This window comes from Morone saxatilis, unplaced genomic scaffold, assembly GCF_004916995.1.
Source record: "Morone saxatilis isolate NCDOM2014 unplaced genomic scaffold, NCSU_SB_2.0 Contig3, whole genome shotgun sequence".
Lineage (NCBI taxonomy): Eukaryota > Metazoa > Chordata > Actinopteri > Moronidae > Morone > Morone saxatilis.
In genome coordinates this window covers 14,561,647-14,581,198 of record NW_023339873.1, presented here as the reverse complement: position 1 = coordinate 14,581,198, position 19,552 = coordinate 14,561,647, and the positions used below count along the sequence as shown (strand labels likewise).

The following is a 19,552-nucleotide window of genomic DNA, read 5'->3' as shown; positions in this document are numbered from 1 at the left end:
CCTCTATATTTTGCACAGCATCTCCCTGCCTCTCTCTCTCTCTTTCTCTCTCCCTCTCTCTCTCTCACACACACACACACACTCACTCTTTCGCTCTCGCTAAGACTCGAGCACATGCAGACAGAGGGAGAGGGGGGATGAACGAGGTGCACACATGTGAGGATCTCCTGAACTGCCGGGGCAAGGCAGGACTGGTGAAGAGAGAAGAAGAGAAGGAGGAGGAATAGAGGAATACTGCAGTGACCAGCCAGCTTCTCTCTCTCTCACTCTCTCACTCTCTCTTTTTCTCTCTCTTTCTTTCTCGCTGCTTCACTGCTTTCATCACCCAGTCTTCTTCATCCCCTTCTCTCCCCCTCTGCCAATTATACCATGAACCTGCCTGCTGCTTGTTGCTAAGGGGGAGCCATCCGGGGGAGCAGAGTGGACCAGGCATTATTTTGTTTCTAAGGTAATGAATGCTTTAGTAATGGCAACTGTCAGGTGTCACAGATGTTGCATTGCACTCGGCTGCTTGCCTGCTGAGACTGAACAGGGCTTTGGGACTCACAGTCACAATGTGGTTCTGGGTAAATCTGGAGCATGGCTTGTTCTGTTCATGTTTGTGTGTGAACTCTAGTTTATTCAGTTTGTTTCAGTTGACTGGGCGTCTATTGGCTTGTTTATTTGAGCCACTGCAGGGGGCTGTGCCCTGTGAATATGTGTGTATGTGTGTGCAATGTCCTTTTGTATTTGTCTCCTCATAAATTGGTGTTTGCTGTGTGCTTGGATTTGAGGTTGTGCATGTGAAGATACACACTTGTACTGCACATGAGGGCATGCTGGTGCTCTCTGGGTTTCTCTCAGCAACTGTCAGTGTCCGTACTCCATCACTTTGACACAAGCATTCAATTAACATCTTGGATGGGCCCTCTGTGGAGTTTGATTTGCATGCTTGATCAGCTTGATTTGGAGGAAGTTGTTCTCTAGAATTACAGCTTCCTGTCAGCAGGGGACCTATTGGCACACTATTGTTTTCTTTAAGCAGGTGCTATGCAATCCATACTGCCTTGCCTTTGTATATGGCCCTTGAGGCAGATGCAAAGATTAGCGGTCTAATGTGCTCAGACTCTAAAGAGAGCACAGACGTGTTAGCCAATGGGGAGTGCTGCACTCCGCACTTCTGGTGGCAATAACAAACAGTAAGGCGAGAGCGGATGATTACTTATTCACTCATGCACATCACTATGCTCCATGGTGTAATAGATTAAAGCTATGGTGACAAAGCCACCTTGCATGTCTGCTGTCGTGCAAGCTGGCGGCATGCTAAATTTGAGCTATTTCAATTTCCCCCTCCTCTCCACCAGAGCCATTATCTGCAGTTGTTCAAACTTGTAACATTGCACGGCTACAATTATATAATTCAACTACTCCAAATCCCTTGCCAGCGGCCGGCCCTTGGCAAGATGCAGTGTTACTAATTCAGTTAATGTATGAAGGTTTCATAGTGTGCCTGCTCATGTGTGCCTGACATGAAATGTTGTCTACGTCCTCTGTGCTTTCTCCCCTCAATAGCTCATCATAGTTCTTTTCAAACACAAATAGCTGTTACAGTGAATAGTGAGGCCCAGTGAGCCGTGTGATTATTTTTTTTCCTCGCAGCTTTATCCTCTCGCACTTTGTGTTTTATAAGTACCCAAAATTATGAATGTGTCGAACTGTGTAATCCACCCCCTCACCCCTCTTTCCTCCACATGATTAAAGGACTAACAAATGGTTTAACCCATTTAATACACACGGGAGCCTTCAATGGCAAAGGGTACACGGTGCTAAGGAAGCTCGTTGAAGCCCAGTCGTCAGCGTAGGTTATGGAAATCCTTAGTTAAGCAGAATTAATTCTCCTGAGAGAGTAGAGGGAGGGAGGGAGAGGGGAGACAGCCTAGAGAAAGTGATGGGGACTGTGTGGAGGTTGTAAATAAATCCCTTAACAGCAGCTCTCAAAGAATGAAGCCTGGGGGGGTTAATGTGGGGAGTGCAGCCAGATCAGAGGTAACCATCATATGATTGCTGCTAATAGAGTCAACACTTACTAAGGCTTAGCATAAAAACAACAACACACATAGTGGCATTGTAGCACTGACCACAGTTAAACTCTCAGTATCACCACTAGGAGGGTTCATTTATTATGAACAGCAGTTTCTTATAGAGAAAGAAAGATGACTCATCAACCTCACAGCCACATCGGCTCTGTGTTGTAGACACTAATCTTTGCTGTGTAATTACTGCCATCCTGACTCCCCTGATCATGTTTATTTCAACAAGTAGCTATATTTGAATTATTTATCCCTTACTTTTAATTTAACAATTTGAACTGTTTATGCATTATTTTTACCTAACAATTTGACCTCTTCATTAAATACCTATAGTTATCTTTTTAAAACCATTTACTTAGACTTCTCTGCTTTTCACACTGGTAAATCTAATTTAAAATGTGTATATATTTCAACATTTTTAAAAAAAATGTTTCAATTAGTTGAGCTACTGACAGCAGAACTACCCCCACGTACGGTTGCAAATCAGTATTGTATATGCTTATTATTTGACTTTGAGGCTTAGTTAATATTCATCTTACATCAGCCTACCTGAGCTCTCTTATCTGTCCCTTCTGTGACAGGTGTCTCCTTTCCGAGACAGCCGCATACATTTTGGCAGCTGAATGTCATGACGATAAAGACTGGAGGAATGTTGGTTCCCAGGGGAAATTGAAATGCTGACTGATGTTTATCAAATTGTCATTTTGTGTTCTTCCACCCTCCAGTGGATGTTGGGTGCTGCTGTGTTCATGTGATTCATCTGTTCCTTCGACAGGACTGAGTCAAAATGGCGGAGGGGTCCAAAGACCAGGGAGGCGTGGGCACTACTGATCCAGAGGAGGACTCCCCCAATATGATCGTCTACAGAAAGGTAAGGCTGGCTCTATGTGTGTGCTACAGTCTATATGAAGGGAGAAACATTCGCTGAGAGGCAATGACCCGTAGACAGGCTCCTGACAGCCCACTGGTCCGTATCAGTGTGTATCTACCACACACTAGTTTGACTGTCAAACTCAGATGTCAGGAAGCCTCTCTTTCAACCATTTTAAAACAAGCTCAACTCTATATTTTAGTCCTTCTCTCCCTTCAGGACCTTCTTCCTACCTCTGTATTATGACTAGTCTGGGAAACTTCAGCCCTCCAATGTTTTAATAAGCTCTCAATCCCATCAGTGAGGGTTTGGGCAATGAGAGGTCCTTTTAGTGTCAAGGGTAATTACCTCATCCCCATGGGGCCTCACTTTCAATAGCTGCTGTTTGATTGGAGAGGGTGAGCAGTATTGGTGGCTAATTACGTGGATGTTCGGCCGGGAGGAAGTAGCTGATTCTGCAGAGCCGGGATTGGGAACGGCCAATGAGTGGGTGGTTATTCCTCCTCAACTGACGAATAGCTTGTTATTTCTCTGCCAGTGCAGTGACAGCCCATTTTAAAAAGAAAAGCTTCTTTTAATCAGACTTAAACCACAGGATCCACTTCTACCATCAAGCCTGCTGTCTTAATTGGTGAAAATTGTGCTATAAGCAGGATGGAGTTGACAGATCCTGTCCCATGTCCCAAAGCTGTTGTTTCATCCTACTCCTAATGATTGTCCATTTATAAAGCGATGTATTAGATTAGCGGAGAGATGGGATGTCAAATAATTGTCGACAGCAGCTGCATCTGTGTTAAAATTTCTCTTTTAGGCATGTCTGCTAACTACGTGTCAGTGTGGAGCTTAGGGCTTGGTGACAACTTAAAGAGTTTCCGATAAACCTCCATCTTTGTAATAAACACCTCGAGTCTGCAGCTACCCTGGAAAAACTGTCAAGGATCTCCTTTTTACTGAGAAACTTGATAAATCTCTCACGCTACTTCTGATAATGATGCTACAAGGATTGTGTGCTATGAACAGAGTGTCACACGTCAGCAGTTGGCATTAAAAGGGGTAGTGGAAGTGCATTGCCAGTAACAATTCAGTGGTGTTCTGTAAATACTCAGCCTGTTAGTGTAGCAGTGGGCATTTCCAGTCTCCTAAAGTTTCTGCCAGGAATCCAGGAATAATAATTGAATCAATAATTATATCAGAACTATGACAGTCTGGAGACATCTCTACGTGAAGCCTATGTGTCACATAGCTGTCAAAAATATTTATGTACTGTGTGTGTGTTTTGTGTGCATATTCTACACGGTAATACATTCATTGTTTATTCAGTATTATTATTATCCACCATGTATTCCAAGAAGCCGTCACGCTGCAGAGGGAACATACTGTAGTTGCATGTAATACTGGGTATCTTTATGGCTTTCACAGCAGTGCTTCATTATGTAACGCTACACATGCCTGGAGGCTACGAATTTAAGAGGCTAGTTTTTGCTTGTCAGGATGCTGCCTGAGGGAATATTCATCATTTCATGTTTTAGTCATACGCAGTGACAACAGCCAGATGATTGTGAGAGTGACAGGATTTTTCCGCCCTTCCTGCTTTGAAAATATGATTTCTGATTTGAAGCTTTTTGAGGAAGAAAGCTGAGGAATAACAATAATTAGAGACCAACTATTTGTCTTAGTATGTGGTCGTAATCTAGATCCTGACCTTTAATTTAATTGATGTAGTTACTTATTTTCACCTCGGCGCCACTCACTAGCTGTGGTTGTCAAAGAGGCCAAACGATCAAGAGGGGATGCGTCTTTGAGGGCAGAGCGCCCGTGGCCTCTGGACTCGATGGGTGGGCAGCGTGGCGCAGTGTGAAGGCGCTGCTTGCAGAGAGGCAGATGGCCACCAATATGCTCCGCCGCCTGGGAAAACACTGGCAGCTTCATCCCAAAGGCCTGAGCCTCTGTCAGCTGGAAGACATCAGTATCTTACTGCCAAAAGCAAAAGCTAGTGTAGTCCTAGTCAGGAGATAAAAATATTTCAGAGTGTGGGCAACACCTTTGTGAAATGTATAGAAGGTAAGGGGTTAAGATACCTTTACTTACATTGCCATATCTGTTTCAAAACTATTAAGTAAACTGTGTAGGCAGTTAGACAAAGGTGAATGTGATGTATTTAGCCATTAGAGAGGCTGAGTGCTCAGGAGGGGAGGAGGTTGTCTCTGTCCGTGCAGTGTAGGTGCTGCAGTGCTATCTTGCTCTGTCTCTCTCCTCCCACGAAAAAAAGGAAGTAAAGCAAAACAATCCAATAACTGCAGGACGTCTTATTGCCTCAAGAACTTGTGGAGAAAATTTGGTCTAACAGAAGTAGGTTGCACACATACTGTAAATGCACACACACGGGAACTCACACACCTGCTTCATGCTGTTTTAATGCACACTGTTGTTCTTCCTTGCTTGGCAGACAGACTATGGCAGGTAGATGAATAGGACAGGCACCAAGACACACACAAAAATGAAACTCAAACCATGAAGAGAAACACTACTGTGTTGGGAAATGCAATAAAGCTGAGGAGAGAGACTACTTGATTGCTCTGATGGGGCAAAGCTCACTAACTATTAATAGCTAACATCTTTTGTCCCTAAGTGCGTGTGTCTTCCCCCCTTTTTCCCCTCTGTGACTTTGGAACCAGGACTGTTGCTGTGCTGGCATCCTGTTTTTTGACACACACAGTCAATTGTTGCACCCCCTCTTCCTTTTATTCAGTTCATTAAATGTTTGATTGGACCATTTTTGGCAGTCAACTCATACCTGAAGGTGGGTATTATAGCCATAGTATGGTGTGGTACAATCACACAAAACTTTAATCCAGATGAGTTTTGAGAGCAATTAGTGGGTAAATATTAGTAATGAGCCATGCCAGAAAGTTCAAAGGCACTACTTGGTGCCAGTGGCCTTTGGGTGTGTGTAAGCACTCTATTAGCAGAAAGTACAGATACTGACAATCACAAATGTGTTATTTTCTAGCTCAATACACTCCACTGGCTGCTTTGTTGGCGGACTTCCACTTTTAGCATGTGTCAGAGACAAATTAAGAAACTGTTGGGGCACATGCTTTTCCATCTCCCTGTCCCGTTTATTATTTTCTTATCAAATCTGCTCACATAGGCAAACCCAAGCTGCTGATTTGGGTTGGTCTAAATGGACACGTTTGGCAATTTTTTGCCAGAGGCATTTTTCTTACAGGCTGCTGATACTGTGTTTCTTTCAGCCATGCTGTATCATTAAATGATAAATGCATTTATATAGCACTTTTATTCCTTTTACACACAATATTTGCTATTGTCCAAAGACAGTTTGATTTGTGGAGCTGGTGATCAAACCACCAGTCCTGTACTTAGATGCCAAGATGAGATACGATAAGATAAGATAAGGTAGACTTTATTGATCCCACACTGGGGAAATTCACCTGTTATAGCAGCTCCAGATAAAACACGGCAGATAAGAAAAAAAGAAATACACATTAAATAACAACATAAAATAGAAAAATATAAGATATAATGAAAAAAAAAATTAGAGTTGTATATAAACTATATACAACGTTTTATACAGATGTGATAGGAATAGAATATTGGACAGGTTACAGCTGGAGGTAGTGGCATGGTGTAAAAAATAAATAATTGCACCGGACAAAAAATAAATAAATAAATAAATGAATATATATATATTCAATGCACTCTACCTCCTAAACCACAGCCATGCTTTCAAACTGATCATTTTCAGGTAGCTGGCTAGATATTGTGTGTTTCAAATGCAGAGGCAGGTCAGGTGACATTTTCTGTTTGTCTTTGGATTATGACCAAATATCTGTAAAACTAAACTTTTTATTTAGTGCTAATTAGCTCATTTTAGTACGCTAACATGGTAAACTATGAGGACCGTGTAACATGTTATAACATTGTCATAGGCCAAATATCACATCACAAAGCTGCTAACGGCTGAAGTTATTTTTTAGTACCTTTCCCTTTTCTTTCTTCCCCCCTCCACTCCTATTTTTCCGCCTTTCTTCTGCTTCCTGCTAATTAATAATTGACGCTCATTTCAAGCGTTCCATCTTTAGAAAAATATCTAGTCGCCTGAGACATCATATCCCTCCATTCATTTATTCATAGCCAGCACATTTTTTTCATTACTTGGTATTTTTATCCATGTATGTGCTTCTGTGTGAAGAGAGGAGGACTAAAGGGGAACAAAGGATACAAAATGTCTTTTAATGTCTTAACAAAACGCAGTACTGCAAAGTCAGTTTGACAGATCTTTGAATTTTCATTTGCATGAACATTACAGTGTTGTGACACATGGTATCAGGCGCTATGGGGTGCCTAACACAAGTAATCGTATCCGTTACTCCTTCAGGCTGGATAGATGTTTAGTCTAACAGCCTGAGTGATGGGTGAAGAAGATTTAACAGTGCCACCTTAACCTCCCACACCATCCACATCAGTGACAGTCAGCTGGGTTTAGGAGAATTTAGAGCCAGGACACAGAGGGAGTTCACTCAACTCCTACATTGCTGATATGAAGGTACTGGAGATATGTATAAAATTATGACAATCACACTAACTTAGAAATACTGAATCTCCCTCAAGCGGCAGCACAAGATGAAATTACTGTAAATAGCAGCTTCCCACATCATCCATTCACCTACCACAGCAGGGACTGACAGCTGGTTGGGTTTGAAAGGCCCAGAGCACTGAATCGCTCTAGTTCTGCTGGTCAGAAGGAGGCTTGCCTGCATGTCTTTCTGCTGCCGCCCATGAGTCACACTCTCTTCTCTCTCTGAAGTGCCCCTGGGGCCCATGGAGGGTATATCTCTCCTCTTTTAAGACTAACCTCCCTCCGAGGTGTCTATGGGCTACTACTGGCTGTTCCTGTGCGCACTTAAGATATCACAGTCCAGCTGAATCTTCTGGATATCACCTCATGCAGCTGTAGGGACCAGTTCTCCAATGCTTTATCATGTATGACCGTTTTGACAGCGTCTCCACTTGCACCATGGGAGCCTTTATCTTATGCGCTGGTATGGGCTTAACTATTAGGGTCATGCTAAAGCCTGTGTGCCTGTATGCTAAGTGCCAGTGTGGGTTGCTTTCCTAGTTGGGTCAATAAGATAAAACAACAGTAACCGTGTAAAGCTCTATCTCTTATATAACCAACTCCTGTGTCTCTTCTTTCCAGTTAAGCAGAAGGACCAACACATAAAAATCCTGGAAGTCCACTAAAAAACAAATCATAATTGGATAATAATTCACAGTGTTTTGGCAGCCTGTGCACTGTGTTGACAGGATTATTCACTTCACCCATAGAGAATCACTGTGACTGAAATAAAAGGCTTTTCTACAGTGAGGAAAGTCCTTCCTGTGCCAATGCCTCTCCTGGTTTCCATCCCTGTTTGCACATTGCTGACAGTGTGCTCTTAAAGGAGCACATTTAATAATACAGCCAGTGTTTCTGTGCTTAATATTGGCACTGAAGCGTGAAGCTGCATATGTATGCATAGGGTGATGTTAATAGGGAGCTTGGTGGGGAGTCGTCTGGCAACACTGTGTCCCACTTCTAAATGCATTCCAAACCCCCCCGATTCCGACTTATCGCAGGCTGCTTGGAATCACACTAGAGATGGAGTACGCTTTAAATACCTCCTACTGTACTCTGAATAACCTTAGCGACACTGAGGGAGCCCTGCACTCCTACAGAGCGGATCATATGGAAATACTAGAAATACGTCTTAAATTACAGCAATTGATTTGGAGAGGATTTCCACATCAGATAAAACTTCCATTAACTGTCTGTGTGTGTAATAGTATCAGCGAGGAAACTGTTCCCCAGTTAAACTGTTGTTGATGATGGTGCTAAAGAATAAACCCTTGTGTCATCATGTACAGTAAATTCTTATGGGTTATTGGAACCGGCTCTGACATTAGTGTGTTAAAAGCTGCCGGTCTGCAGTGCCTTGGGGTGACACTTTGACAAGTTTGACAGCAATGACTCGCTGGGCAAACTGTAGCCCTGCAGTAGTGCTGACACACTGAATTAGTAAAAAGTAGGATGTGAAAAGAGAACAAGCTATTACAGTCCAACATGGCTCTGCCAATACAAATGTATTGACAATAACCCTACAGTACACTACACTCGTTGAGTGTACACATTTCTTGCCACGAGGGAATAATACGTGTAAATAAATTTAAAGAGATTAGAGCAAATATAACTATAGGAAACATTAAACAAAAGTTAAAAGAGGATAGTAATAAGTAGGTCATAAGAAGTAATAAAAAATCGAGTTGGCCAGGCTGAGCCATGCTGGGTCAGGGATAATGTTGCCAGGAGGGAGCATGGAGAAAATAATAGATCCACTAAGACATGTAGGACACAGACAGGTGACATCTGCTGTAGATTCTACTTCAAAAGTAGGATTAAGTCCACGAGGCAGTCAGTAAAAATTACATCATCAACTGTGCAGGATGCTGCTGGAAATACATGTGGGCAGTGAAAACAAGCTGTCAACACAACACTGACTTATCACCTAGTAGAGTTGATATGGTGAACGTGTTAGCAAACAGTTGCCTAATTACACATCCAGTAGATACGGAGGAACATTATCATACATTTGGGGGGTCACTTGGGGTGGCTTCAGTGGGCTTTTATTTTGCTAAAAACAGCTGCCGACTGTGGCCAAAAAACAATGAGAGTGATGAGACTGAACTAATACAGAATTGTGGACCAACTTGTGCAGAACCCAAACAATGAGTTAAAAGATGCTACAAAGCTACGTAGAACTGAGAGGAACAGCGATGTCCGGTGATAATTTATCACTATGAGCAACCCATGTCATGTGATCCATTATACAGTAGATACCTTAAGGACTGCTGTCCATGTGATGTATAGTGGTTCAAACAAATTAACATTACTAACTGCTGTGTGTTCAAAATTGTCACCATTAGAGCCCAGCAAGTTTTTTTCCTTCCTATTAAACAACAGTATCAGTATCATCATCTGGAGCTATGATTTGAAGTTAAAGATGTATGCCGTTTATGCATCTTCATCCTCCTTTCTATACATGCTTTTAACATGAAATAATATTTACAGAAGGTTTAGTTTGTAATTGTATTAAGCTTTTCTGTCGTTTTCGTTGTACAACCGGTGTTGCGTCATTAAGCCATAAAGATGGATTTACTTTGTGAACTGATTTTCAAGGGTGCAGTAACATCCAAGGCTGATGAGCATAGGTCATTAAAGTGGCTAACCAAATCATTTGTGCGAGCAGTGTATGTGCAGAATGAGCCGTAAGTCTGCTTTTACTCAATTCGGCTGATGGAAATTTAATAGTTGATTGAGCATTAGGGATGCAGGAGCAGATGGTTCATTTGTCCTGCAAAATAACAACTTTAAAGGAACATTAAAAGGAAATACTCCTACGAGATGGTTGTCATTGTGGAGTTTCCACTTTTATAAATAGTGAAAACGTTAGTTTCAGACAGATGATGGATAAATTAAATAGAATCTGTTAACTCAGCAGAAGACTTTCTTTTTTAATGTTGAGTATTAGAAAAAGTGACCCTGCCTCTGGAATCTCTTCTCCTTTCACAACTTTATCTTCATCATGCTTAAATTTCAGCTGCAACTTTAACTCCGACTTGCTCAAACCTCCGGGGATCTTGTATAGAATTGCTCTTCGCCTCACCTTGTCCCATTTTTGCTCTGACTACACTGCTAATCAAAGAAAAGCAGTATTTTGTATTTTGTCACCGCTGACAGTTTTCCTTTGTTCGTGGTACATTTTATCTTTGGGTTGGCAGACCAGCCGGTGATGAGAATGTCCTCAATATGCTGAATAGAGCTGATGAAGTATGGTTGTCTGATGAAAAAAAAAACTACTTGTCCGATTACAAGATATGTCATATTTTAATCTCTGAATGCCTCATTAGACTGCTCTTTCTCTGCTCAGAAACTAAAAGACATTCTCAGAGAATGAAACATATCAGAAGAATCTAGTCTTACTCATTCACACGACATTGAAATGGCTTTTAATTACCTCTGACAAAGACAAAGAGCATTGTCACACAACGAAAAGGCTGTAAGTGAAATATGCTGATCAACAACACTTTGAGCAAACCTTACAAATGTACGGTAATTGAAACACCATCTGCCAATCCTCCCATTTGTATTGTTTACAGACACATCTGATAGGTTGATGGATAGAAATGAGTTTCCCCCAAAAATAGAAGGTCTGACTCAGATGAGTCAGACAGAGAGGGGCAGAGTGTCATCTGTGCACTGTTGAGCCACAGGTAATGATGGAGTGTCTGTTGCTGAAGTGCTGTGACTCTCTGTAATTGTCTCTGTGTTGATGCTGAAGCAGGGATGAGTCACCCAGGCCCCAAATGTTAATCACCATGGCCAGCTAGTCTGACTAAACAGCCCTCGGAGGAGAGACCAGACCATTTGGCCTCACTCCAGAGCATAGACCTGCACCCCCGAACCCCAACCTCAGTTCAGTTCAGACCACCCTGACTCTGTAACTTTGCCCCTTGGGATGTGTCTGTTAAGTTGTACGCTGTCACCGCAACTCCCCAACCTTTACAAAATTAATTGGACAAATGACTGAAATGTCCTTGTGTGTTTGTCCGGTTTAGTCACAGCTGCAGTCATGAAGGTCTAAACAACCCATTTGTCAAAAATGAAAGTGTTATCCTCTGGTACGCAGGGAGATTTCAAACTGATCTTGTGACATTATGGAGGCTGGACTATCTGACAATATGTGAGTAAATATAATCAGTTGCAGAATTTCTTCTTTTTTCCTCCTCAACCTGAAAATAATAGAAATGTCCTTGTGGGAGACCTTGCTGTGTGCCGACTCCCATTTCCACTCCAATTGCTCTGTCAATAACTCATACGGCAGAGGCCAAATCCATAACAAAGCAGAGGCCACATCCATAACAAAGCCGTGATTACTTTCATCAAACTGAGTGAGAAAAGAACCTTAGCCAGGGAAAATGCAAAACCTGGTGGAGGGTGAACCTGATCTTACATTTTGCTCTAAGGGCGAGTTCTATCAGCAGTTATCAGAGTTTTGTTTTGCATTAATATACTACATTCGGATTTCACATACACATACATGAGAGAGTCCTCTAAACCAAGTTTCCTATCTTCTACCAGAGAGGGAAACCTTTATTAATCCCAGCTTCCTTTTCAGCTACTTACACGTGTCAGGCAACATGAGCCTAATTTATTTAGACACTCCAATATATCCCGCTTTGAATCTGACACCAGTGTGTATTTGCTTTAAATGGAAATTGATCTTCATTAACTGAAAAGACAGTAGGAAGGGAGTGCCGAAGCTTTTAAGCTTAATAATCATCAGAATCGATCGGGTTCAAGCCAGAGAGAAATGCAGTGATGATGCTGCAATCGGGTGGTAACACGAGAAGAGGCTAACATGGTTATTCCCACGCTTTGGAGGCACAGCTGGCAGCAAGGAGCAAATGCACATTCATAAATGTGTGATTTTTTTCCACAGTATGGGCTGTGGGTTTGAATAATGTTAGGGCTGTTCCCGAATCGAGATTTTCAGAGTCGTTTTTATAAACACTCAACAGTATTACTGATGTATTTTCTTCAATACACCATACAAATATGAGCAATATATTATTCATTCCGCCGCCCAGTTAGTATCATTTTAGTGAACCTGCAGAGCTGCCGTCCCCCACACTCAGCTCTATCAGCCAGGGACTGCCAATTGTTTTGACGGTAGTCCTAGTCCAAAAATGCCAGTCATTCCGAAAACAAAAACGCTGCTCCGAAGTAAGTGTCATGTCTTAGTTCAGTTCTAAAAACCTACTGCACCACAGAGCATCTCTCTTGCTGGGCTGCGCTGTCAGCTGAAGAGCCAGTCACAATGGACAGCAGTAGGTTGTACCAACGTTTAGTTCAAAAGTAGTTTAGCCAACTTCACTAAGATTCAGCGCTTTGTAAACTTCATTCACCACTCTGATTTTGACTTCTGTCACTTTTTGTGTGTACAGAGTGCAACACCATGAACCACCCTTGAGGACAGACTGTCTGAAAATGTGTGCCATTATCCACATTTTTATAATTAATTGCATTACGACTACAAAAACATACAGAAGACAAAAATTTGTTAGCAGTAGGAGCCAGCTAAAAGGAAGCTATGACAGTAGACTTTCCTTGCTTTCTTTTAAACATGGTCAAGGCCTGAAGTGGCTAGCCTGCCAGCTAAGAACATACAACTTGAAAATACCGGTAACACAATTTGGGAAATAATGGTAGGTTTCTCCTCTTTTGGTGGAGGCTAGACAAGTCTCCCAACCTGCAGTCTTTGTGCCAAGCTAACTTGTCCTGGACCAAATAAGTCAACGCCCCAAAACAAGTAACAGAGAACTCATCTGTAATGTTTAAAAAGTGAATTTACTGAAAATAGTAATCACTTTACCGTAACTTGTTACTCAGTAATGCATAACTGCCTGCCTAACACTGGTTATATGTGTATGTCCTCACAGAGGACCATCTTATTAAACTGTCTGTGCTCACATCACATTGACATTCACATGTGATTGTGTTATAGAAAAGCACCAGATCAGTTCTGGGGTAAGCTTAATCCTCTCTTGCCAAATAATGCTGATAACTAAAGTAGGATCTTCCAAAAGTATGACATTCAGCCTCTATGTAAAAAGTTGACTGCATGCCTGGTGGAATACACACTAAACAGCAAAACAACACATTTAGTTCTTACCATGAACTTTTTGCACGTAAGAATCCATTAATTATTCTTGCATTACAAGGAGGAAGGCACATTAGCTGATGCTAAATTGCAGTCAATTTCCAAGGAGTTTTATCTCAGCAATACCAAGTCATCAGTGTCCTGCCTTCCAAACACAGGAAATCTGCAAACATCACTGCTGTGGTAAAACTGATACTATTTGCATTTTCACAATCCAAAACCTTTTTCATTCACTCCATGTTTTAGAGTTGTTCTTTTAGTTTTTCTTTCTGTATAATATTTTATTCATAGGTTATGATAAGAATATTCTAAGCCTTGGTCAGAGTAGTGCTTTTAGCAGTTGCTGTTATAGAGGAAATAACTAGACAATTCTGATGTGCAAAGTCCTAAAGCAGGTGTGGCTGAGCAGTTCGCCTTGCTAAATTACATCCAGCTGTCACGCAGAGATAGCATACTGCCAGGGATGAAAACAGAAAAGGACACTTCACTTCACTTTGAAATATGTTGAGAGGATATTAGATCACAAAGCATGGCTAGTCCCTTTCTAGGAAGCTTATTCAGTAATTCGAGGGGGCATGATGGTTAGGTTGCAAATTCTAGCTTTGCAGACATAATAGATGGTTCATTTTTGGTTCCCCTGAGGTGAAAGAATAAAAGATTTATGAGCAAATTTGGTCGCTGCCTGGCCATGCATTAGCTAGCACTAAAGGTGGTCTGTTGACATAGATAATCAATCAGTGGTGAGTAAGGATTTGATGTCATAAAACACCTACTGTAGCTGCTCACGTTTTACTATCTATTGATTCTATCATTAAGTCAGTCAATCAGCCTTTAAGGTAATGCTACTCTGTAACATATCCTGTTATGAAACACATCTTTTGGCCTGTGATGCAATTGAAGGAGCTTCCCCTGGCCACATCAGGCCTCATTCGGTTTCATTAAAAGGCGGTTAGAGGATGCTGATTGGTTGAGTGGCATGTGAGGGAGAGGATGGCAGTGTGACAAAGGCCAGCGCCAACATGTCCTCTGCAGGCCCCTATCAGGAAGAAGAGTCATCCCCACAGGGACTGAAGGCAGCAAAGCACATTACAGGTGTGTGGTGCTGCCATCTGCCCCGTGGCACTGCGAGATGAGATTTTCCCTCCACATGTCAGCCCACCCGCCCGAATTTCATTACCTGTACCTGCAAGTTGGAAGTAACAAGGCTTTATTGCCAACATTGGAAATCTGTCATCCAGCGAGAGAACAGAGTTGTTCTCATAGCACCTCAGCAGACTTGAAATGATGCTCCAAGAAAAATATCCTAATGCTGCTCAGTAATACACACAGAACTGCTGGTGGTGAACGTGGCGCTCTGTGTCTGACAGCAGGTTCAGCTTGTGTGAGTTTCTAAAGATCTGTGAGGGTCCAGAGGCACATTTCCCCCCTGTGCTCCACTATGCCTCCTCTCTCTTTCATAACAGCCCTTTTCACTTAGTCCCTCTGTTGTCACAGAAACGCTCTTTGCCCCTAAAAGCCTGTCAGCATTCTCACACTCATTGGGGAGAACCAACACAGGTAATAGGGACATCAGGTTTGCAGTAACAGCAGTGTGAGTGACAGTCGTACCACGGTGGAAAAGGGGGAAGGGATGGAGCATAATGCTACACAGCGGAGCTATAAAAACCTCTCTTATACCAGTAGCCATGACAGGAAATCCATGCATCTTGAAAGGTCAAGGCCCTCCCATACTCACTGATTCCATGTGAGCATAGGAGCACACGAGGAACTGAGCTAAGAAACACTAGAATTTTTGAGCTGAGGTAGAAAATGTGCAGAGGATTGAAACGTACCGTCTCCTGAGAGAGAGAAGGAACCACGAGCAGATGGCGTTGTAAAATGATGACATTAAAAAGAAAAGAAAGAACGTTCCTTTAAATCAAAACTTGGCCAAGCCAAATCAGATGTGATGCATCATTTGGCTGCGAAGTCCCTCTACATGCTACACACTCACACCATACCCATTCAACAGTTTACTAATGACGGCCTAAAGAACCATCTGTGTGTGTTGTAATGGATGGAGCTCAGCACAGATGGGAGAGGCCGGACCTGCCCACCACTTCTATTTTATTGTTACTAGAGAACACATCTTGTCATCTCAAATAACCGCCTGGGATGCTGGCTCCATGCCTTTTGTGGTCGGCCTATCAAATATCATGCATCAGTGCTTCATTAGAAGGACACAATTATTAGAGTGCAAAGGGAATGACTAGTTTTGACTGTGTATTGGCAGTGATTACAATATGAAATAGAATCTGGTGTAAATATTGAAAGGAAGGAGTTATGTTGTCGACTTCTGAAGCCTGAATCCTTCATCATTACGCCCACGGGCCTCTTCTCTCTTCGGAGATGAGTAAACTTTGCGATGAGAGAGTGTGTCTCCTGTGTGTCAGACATCAAGAACAGGCTTGTGGGCCCAATGAGGGACAAGGCAGACCTGGGCTTGATGACGCCTCCTTTCCTCTCTCTCTGTAACCCAATTACCACCAGGCCTTAAGGAATGGGACCGGCAGGAGTAGCGTGTCAGGGGACGATGCCAGCATCAAAGATAGACAGATGGTCCTGAGGTTTTACAACCTTAAACCAATCTCCTGCAGATATTATCACATGATTAACTGGTGCAGTGCCCCAGATAGGAAGTCAGAATGAAGATGTATCGATCGGTATACAGACTGAACTTAAGTTCAGTATCACCTTTTATCAAGCAGACAGCAACAGCTTCCATGCGCCACTGAGCTCCTAAATTGGCAGCAGCACAGAGAATTGTGCCTAGTCTGAGGCCCCCGTACGGGCTTAAAGTGGTGAGCATCCTCACCCGCATGCTCAAAATAGCAGTGTTATCCACTGTCACACCATTGTTGATTTCCACTTTTACTTTTTAACAGCTTACCTCCGTCTTGCATAACGGTGACTTAGAGGCGAGACTCAGATTTCTCCCATAGCTGAGAGAAAAGCTGATAAATGATAGAAACCCCTCTCTGGAAAGAACTTTGAAACTGACAATCAGGCAGATAGCAGCAGATGCTTTTTGCCTGGCACAATCTGCTGGTGTTCTTCACACCGAGCTGTCGCATCCCACCTCTCCCTCTCTGTCGTTTTTTCATTACTCTACATGCAAATAGCCTTCCTTTCCTTTTCTTCCCTAATTACAGACTAGTGGCTGTAAGGACACTGAACCTTATTAGGATCCAGACCTTTACACAGTCCCACAGGCACTCAGAATGCAGGTGGCGTAAAAGGTGTTTGCAGTGAAAGTAGCCTCCCAGCATGTGAATTGCTGTTAGTAAATGATCTCTAAGGTAAATCTTGCAGAGGAGTGAACTGCAGGTAATGTGATTCTCTCCCTCCAGAGCAAATGACCTTTTGTGGCTTGTTGTAGCTGCGGCTCATTTGATTGATACATTGATATGTAATAAAACCAGCACTGTTGTGATAAAAACCAACAGAAGGTTCAAATCAGACTATAAAAGCAGCCAGTCAAATGTGTGGCTGCTGATGCCCTTCATGTCAGACAGCAACTCTTTCAAAAGTACCCCTGTATCTGCACAGGGCACTTAGTTTTAGAGTGGACTATCTATTCAGAGGGGCAGCAGACTCCTGTTTTCCCTGCACTCAAGCCCTTAGCAACCCATGAAGTATCTAACAACAGACATTTACAAGAGGGGAGATGATCTTTTTTTGTCCTCCTTGAGTCTCATCAACAGAAATGTGACCTGATGAGTCACTGTGGTTTGTGGGTAGGCTTATACTCTCCTGAGTATAGCTGGTCTTAGCCTAGCAGCATTTCCATTTGCATTTTGAATCAACTCCAAAGCTTTGATTTAAAATATCTTCTTTTGATTTGGAGGAGCTTATTAATTCCTCTTTAAAAAAAAAAAAAAGTCAGAAACCACTGACAACAAGATTACTTCTTCCGTGCAAAGAGCTCGAACTGTAATTGTATTTTAGTCAAACTGGATTCCTGCCCATGCTGCAGCCAAACTTGACAAACTTTTAATTGCTTAGCTCTTCTTCCTACTGCATTGCCATGGAAACAGAGAATCTTAGCTGACACACACACACACATGCACCCATCCCATCTCCGAAATCTCTATGTTGCACCCACGTCAGTTACCATAAGGGATCCTCAACTGGCCCAAACAAGTGACAAACGTCCTCATCAACACTCTCTGTCCCAACATATGGGTCTGGTTGGTTCAAAGTGAGGCACAGCAGCACAGTTGGACACTTCTGGATCTGAGCATGTTTCCCTGAGGAGCATCCAGCTTGGGTGGGCAATCAAGCGGCAGTTAATTAGACTCTTCGTACAGTCCTGTACCTCTGGGCCTCTTTGTCTGGACAGGGTCTCTATTGTGTGTGGCCACTTGAGCTAAAGAGACTGCTAATGGCTGGTATGTGATCAAATTACACATGAATCCACAGGGCAACACCTGACTTGATGGAAGAATGTGACTGAAAATTGTGGCTTAATTGCAAGGGGCTGCTCTCCAGGAAGAGATGTAAACAGTGAAAGGTCTCCTTCGCTTTGATTGTTTGCATGTTTGCTGACAGGAAACGCTGGTTGCCTCATCCCTTAGAAAACAAGAAGACGTCACTGAGCAGAAACAATACAGAGACGTGCTGCAGAATACATTTAACCTTCAGCAGGCTTTTCTCGAAATGATGTAAGCCAGAGAGCCCAGATTTGAGTGAATAGGATTCCCTTTCTCCACGTTCAAACAATTAACTTTAGTGCATTTACAGTCCATCACTACTAATGAATACAGGGATTACATATGAAAGGTATTGGCAAAAAGGAAAATGGCTTCACTGGAGTGTAAAAGGCTTTTTTTTTTCATCTGCAGGACCTGATGGGAAAACAATTGTTTATTGCAGCGAAGGAAAGCCTTTCCCTGCAGGGCATTCCTGTGGAGATGGCAATTTGGAGAAGAAATGGATCAGTGAATATGTCTCTTTCAGAACCGTTAGGACATTGTTGATGCCTCACAGAAATGCAATATTAGACATAGCAGGTGATTTGTTTTTCGTTCTTATTGGTAATGATGAGAATCGCCAAGAGCTTTCAAGCAACTGTTTATGTTTTTTGTGCACATGCTGCACACATGACTGTGCATGGGCATGTGTCAGTGTGTGATCGAGTGTGTGCAAATGTGATTCATTCACACGTCTCCAAAGCAGTATAAGTTTCCAACCATCACACTCGGTTGGCAGGGCTTTTCCAGTCTGCTGTGTTGCTCCTTGTGTGGTTGTCAATGTCTCTCCCTGGTGTGTCAGATCCAGCAGAGAAGCTCTCACAGCTCCTTCATCATGACTTGGCATGCTAAGAGAGTTGGACGGTGATGGCAGTGGGGAGGAGAGATGGTTGAGAGAAGGCGGGGGTCTTCTCTCTCCTGCAGGCTTTATTCTCACCTCGTTCCCTAGGGCACCACACACCAGCTGGAACTCACTTAATTATTCACCCAGTATGGCGCGAAGGTCAAAATGGCATTAAAAAAAGTATTGTGTGACAGGTTGTGTACTTTGGAGAAGTTACTTCACAATACATCATCCAACAAGGCAGAATATGTGCAATGAATGTATATGTAAATATTTTGTGTTTTGCAGTTAAAATGATCAAATTAAACAATCCCTTTTTTCTGTGGTAGGGTTTAAAATGCATATTTCCTTTTCTTTGTAAAATCGAAACTGAAAATATAACCATTTTCTGACTTGATGAAGCCAAAAAGCTGCCGCACCTCTAATTTTAAACCGGGTGGTACATCCTCAATTTCAAAGTCTACACCTGCAGCTGC

General features: G+C 42.5%; 1 protein-coding gene across 1 annotated transcript in view; it reads left to right on the top strand.

Annotated features, from left to right (window-relative positions):
• Positions 1–267: 267 nt before the first annotated feature.
• LOC118336663 (regulator of G-protein signaling 6-like) overlaps positions 268–19,552 on the top strand; it is a 39,176-nt gene continuing 19,891 nt past the window's right edge. Inside the window, exons 1-2 of the mRNA XM_035673328.1 lie at positions 268–448; positions 2,845–2,940. Of these exons, the coding sequence (XP_035529221.1) occupies positions 2,857–2,940 (84 nt within the window). The 5' untranslated portion in view covers positions 268–448; positions 2,845–2,856. The remainder of the gene's footprint in view (positions 449–2,844; positions 2,941–19,552) is intronic.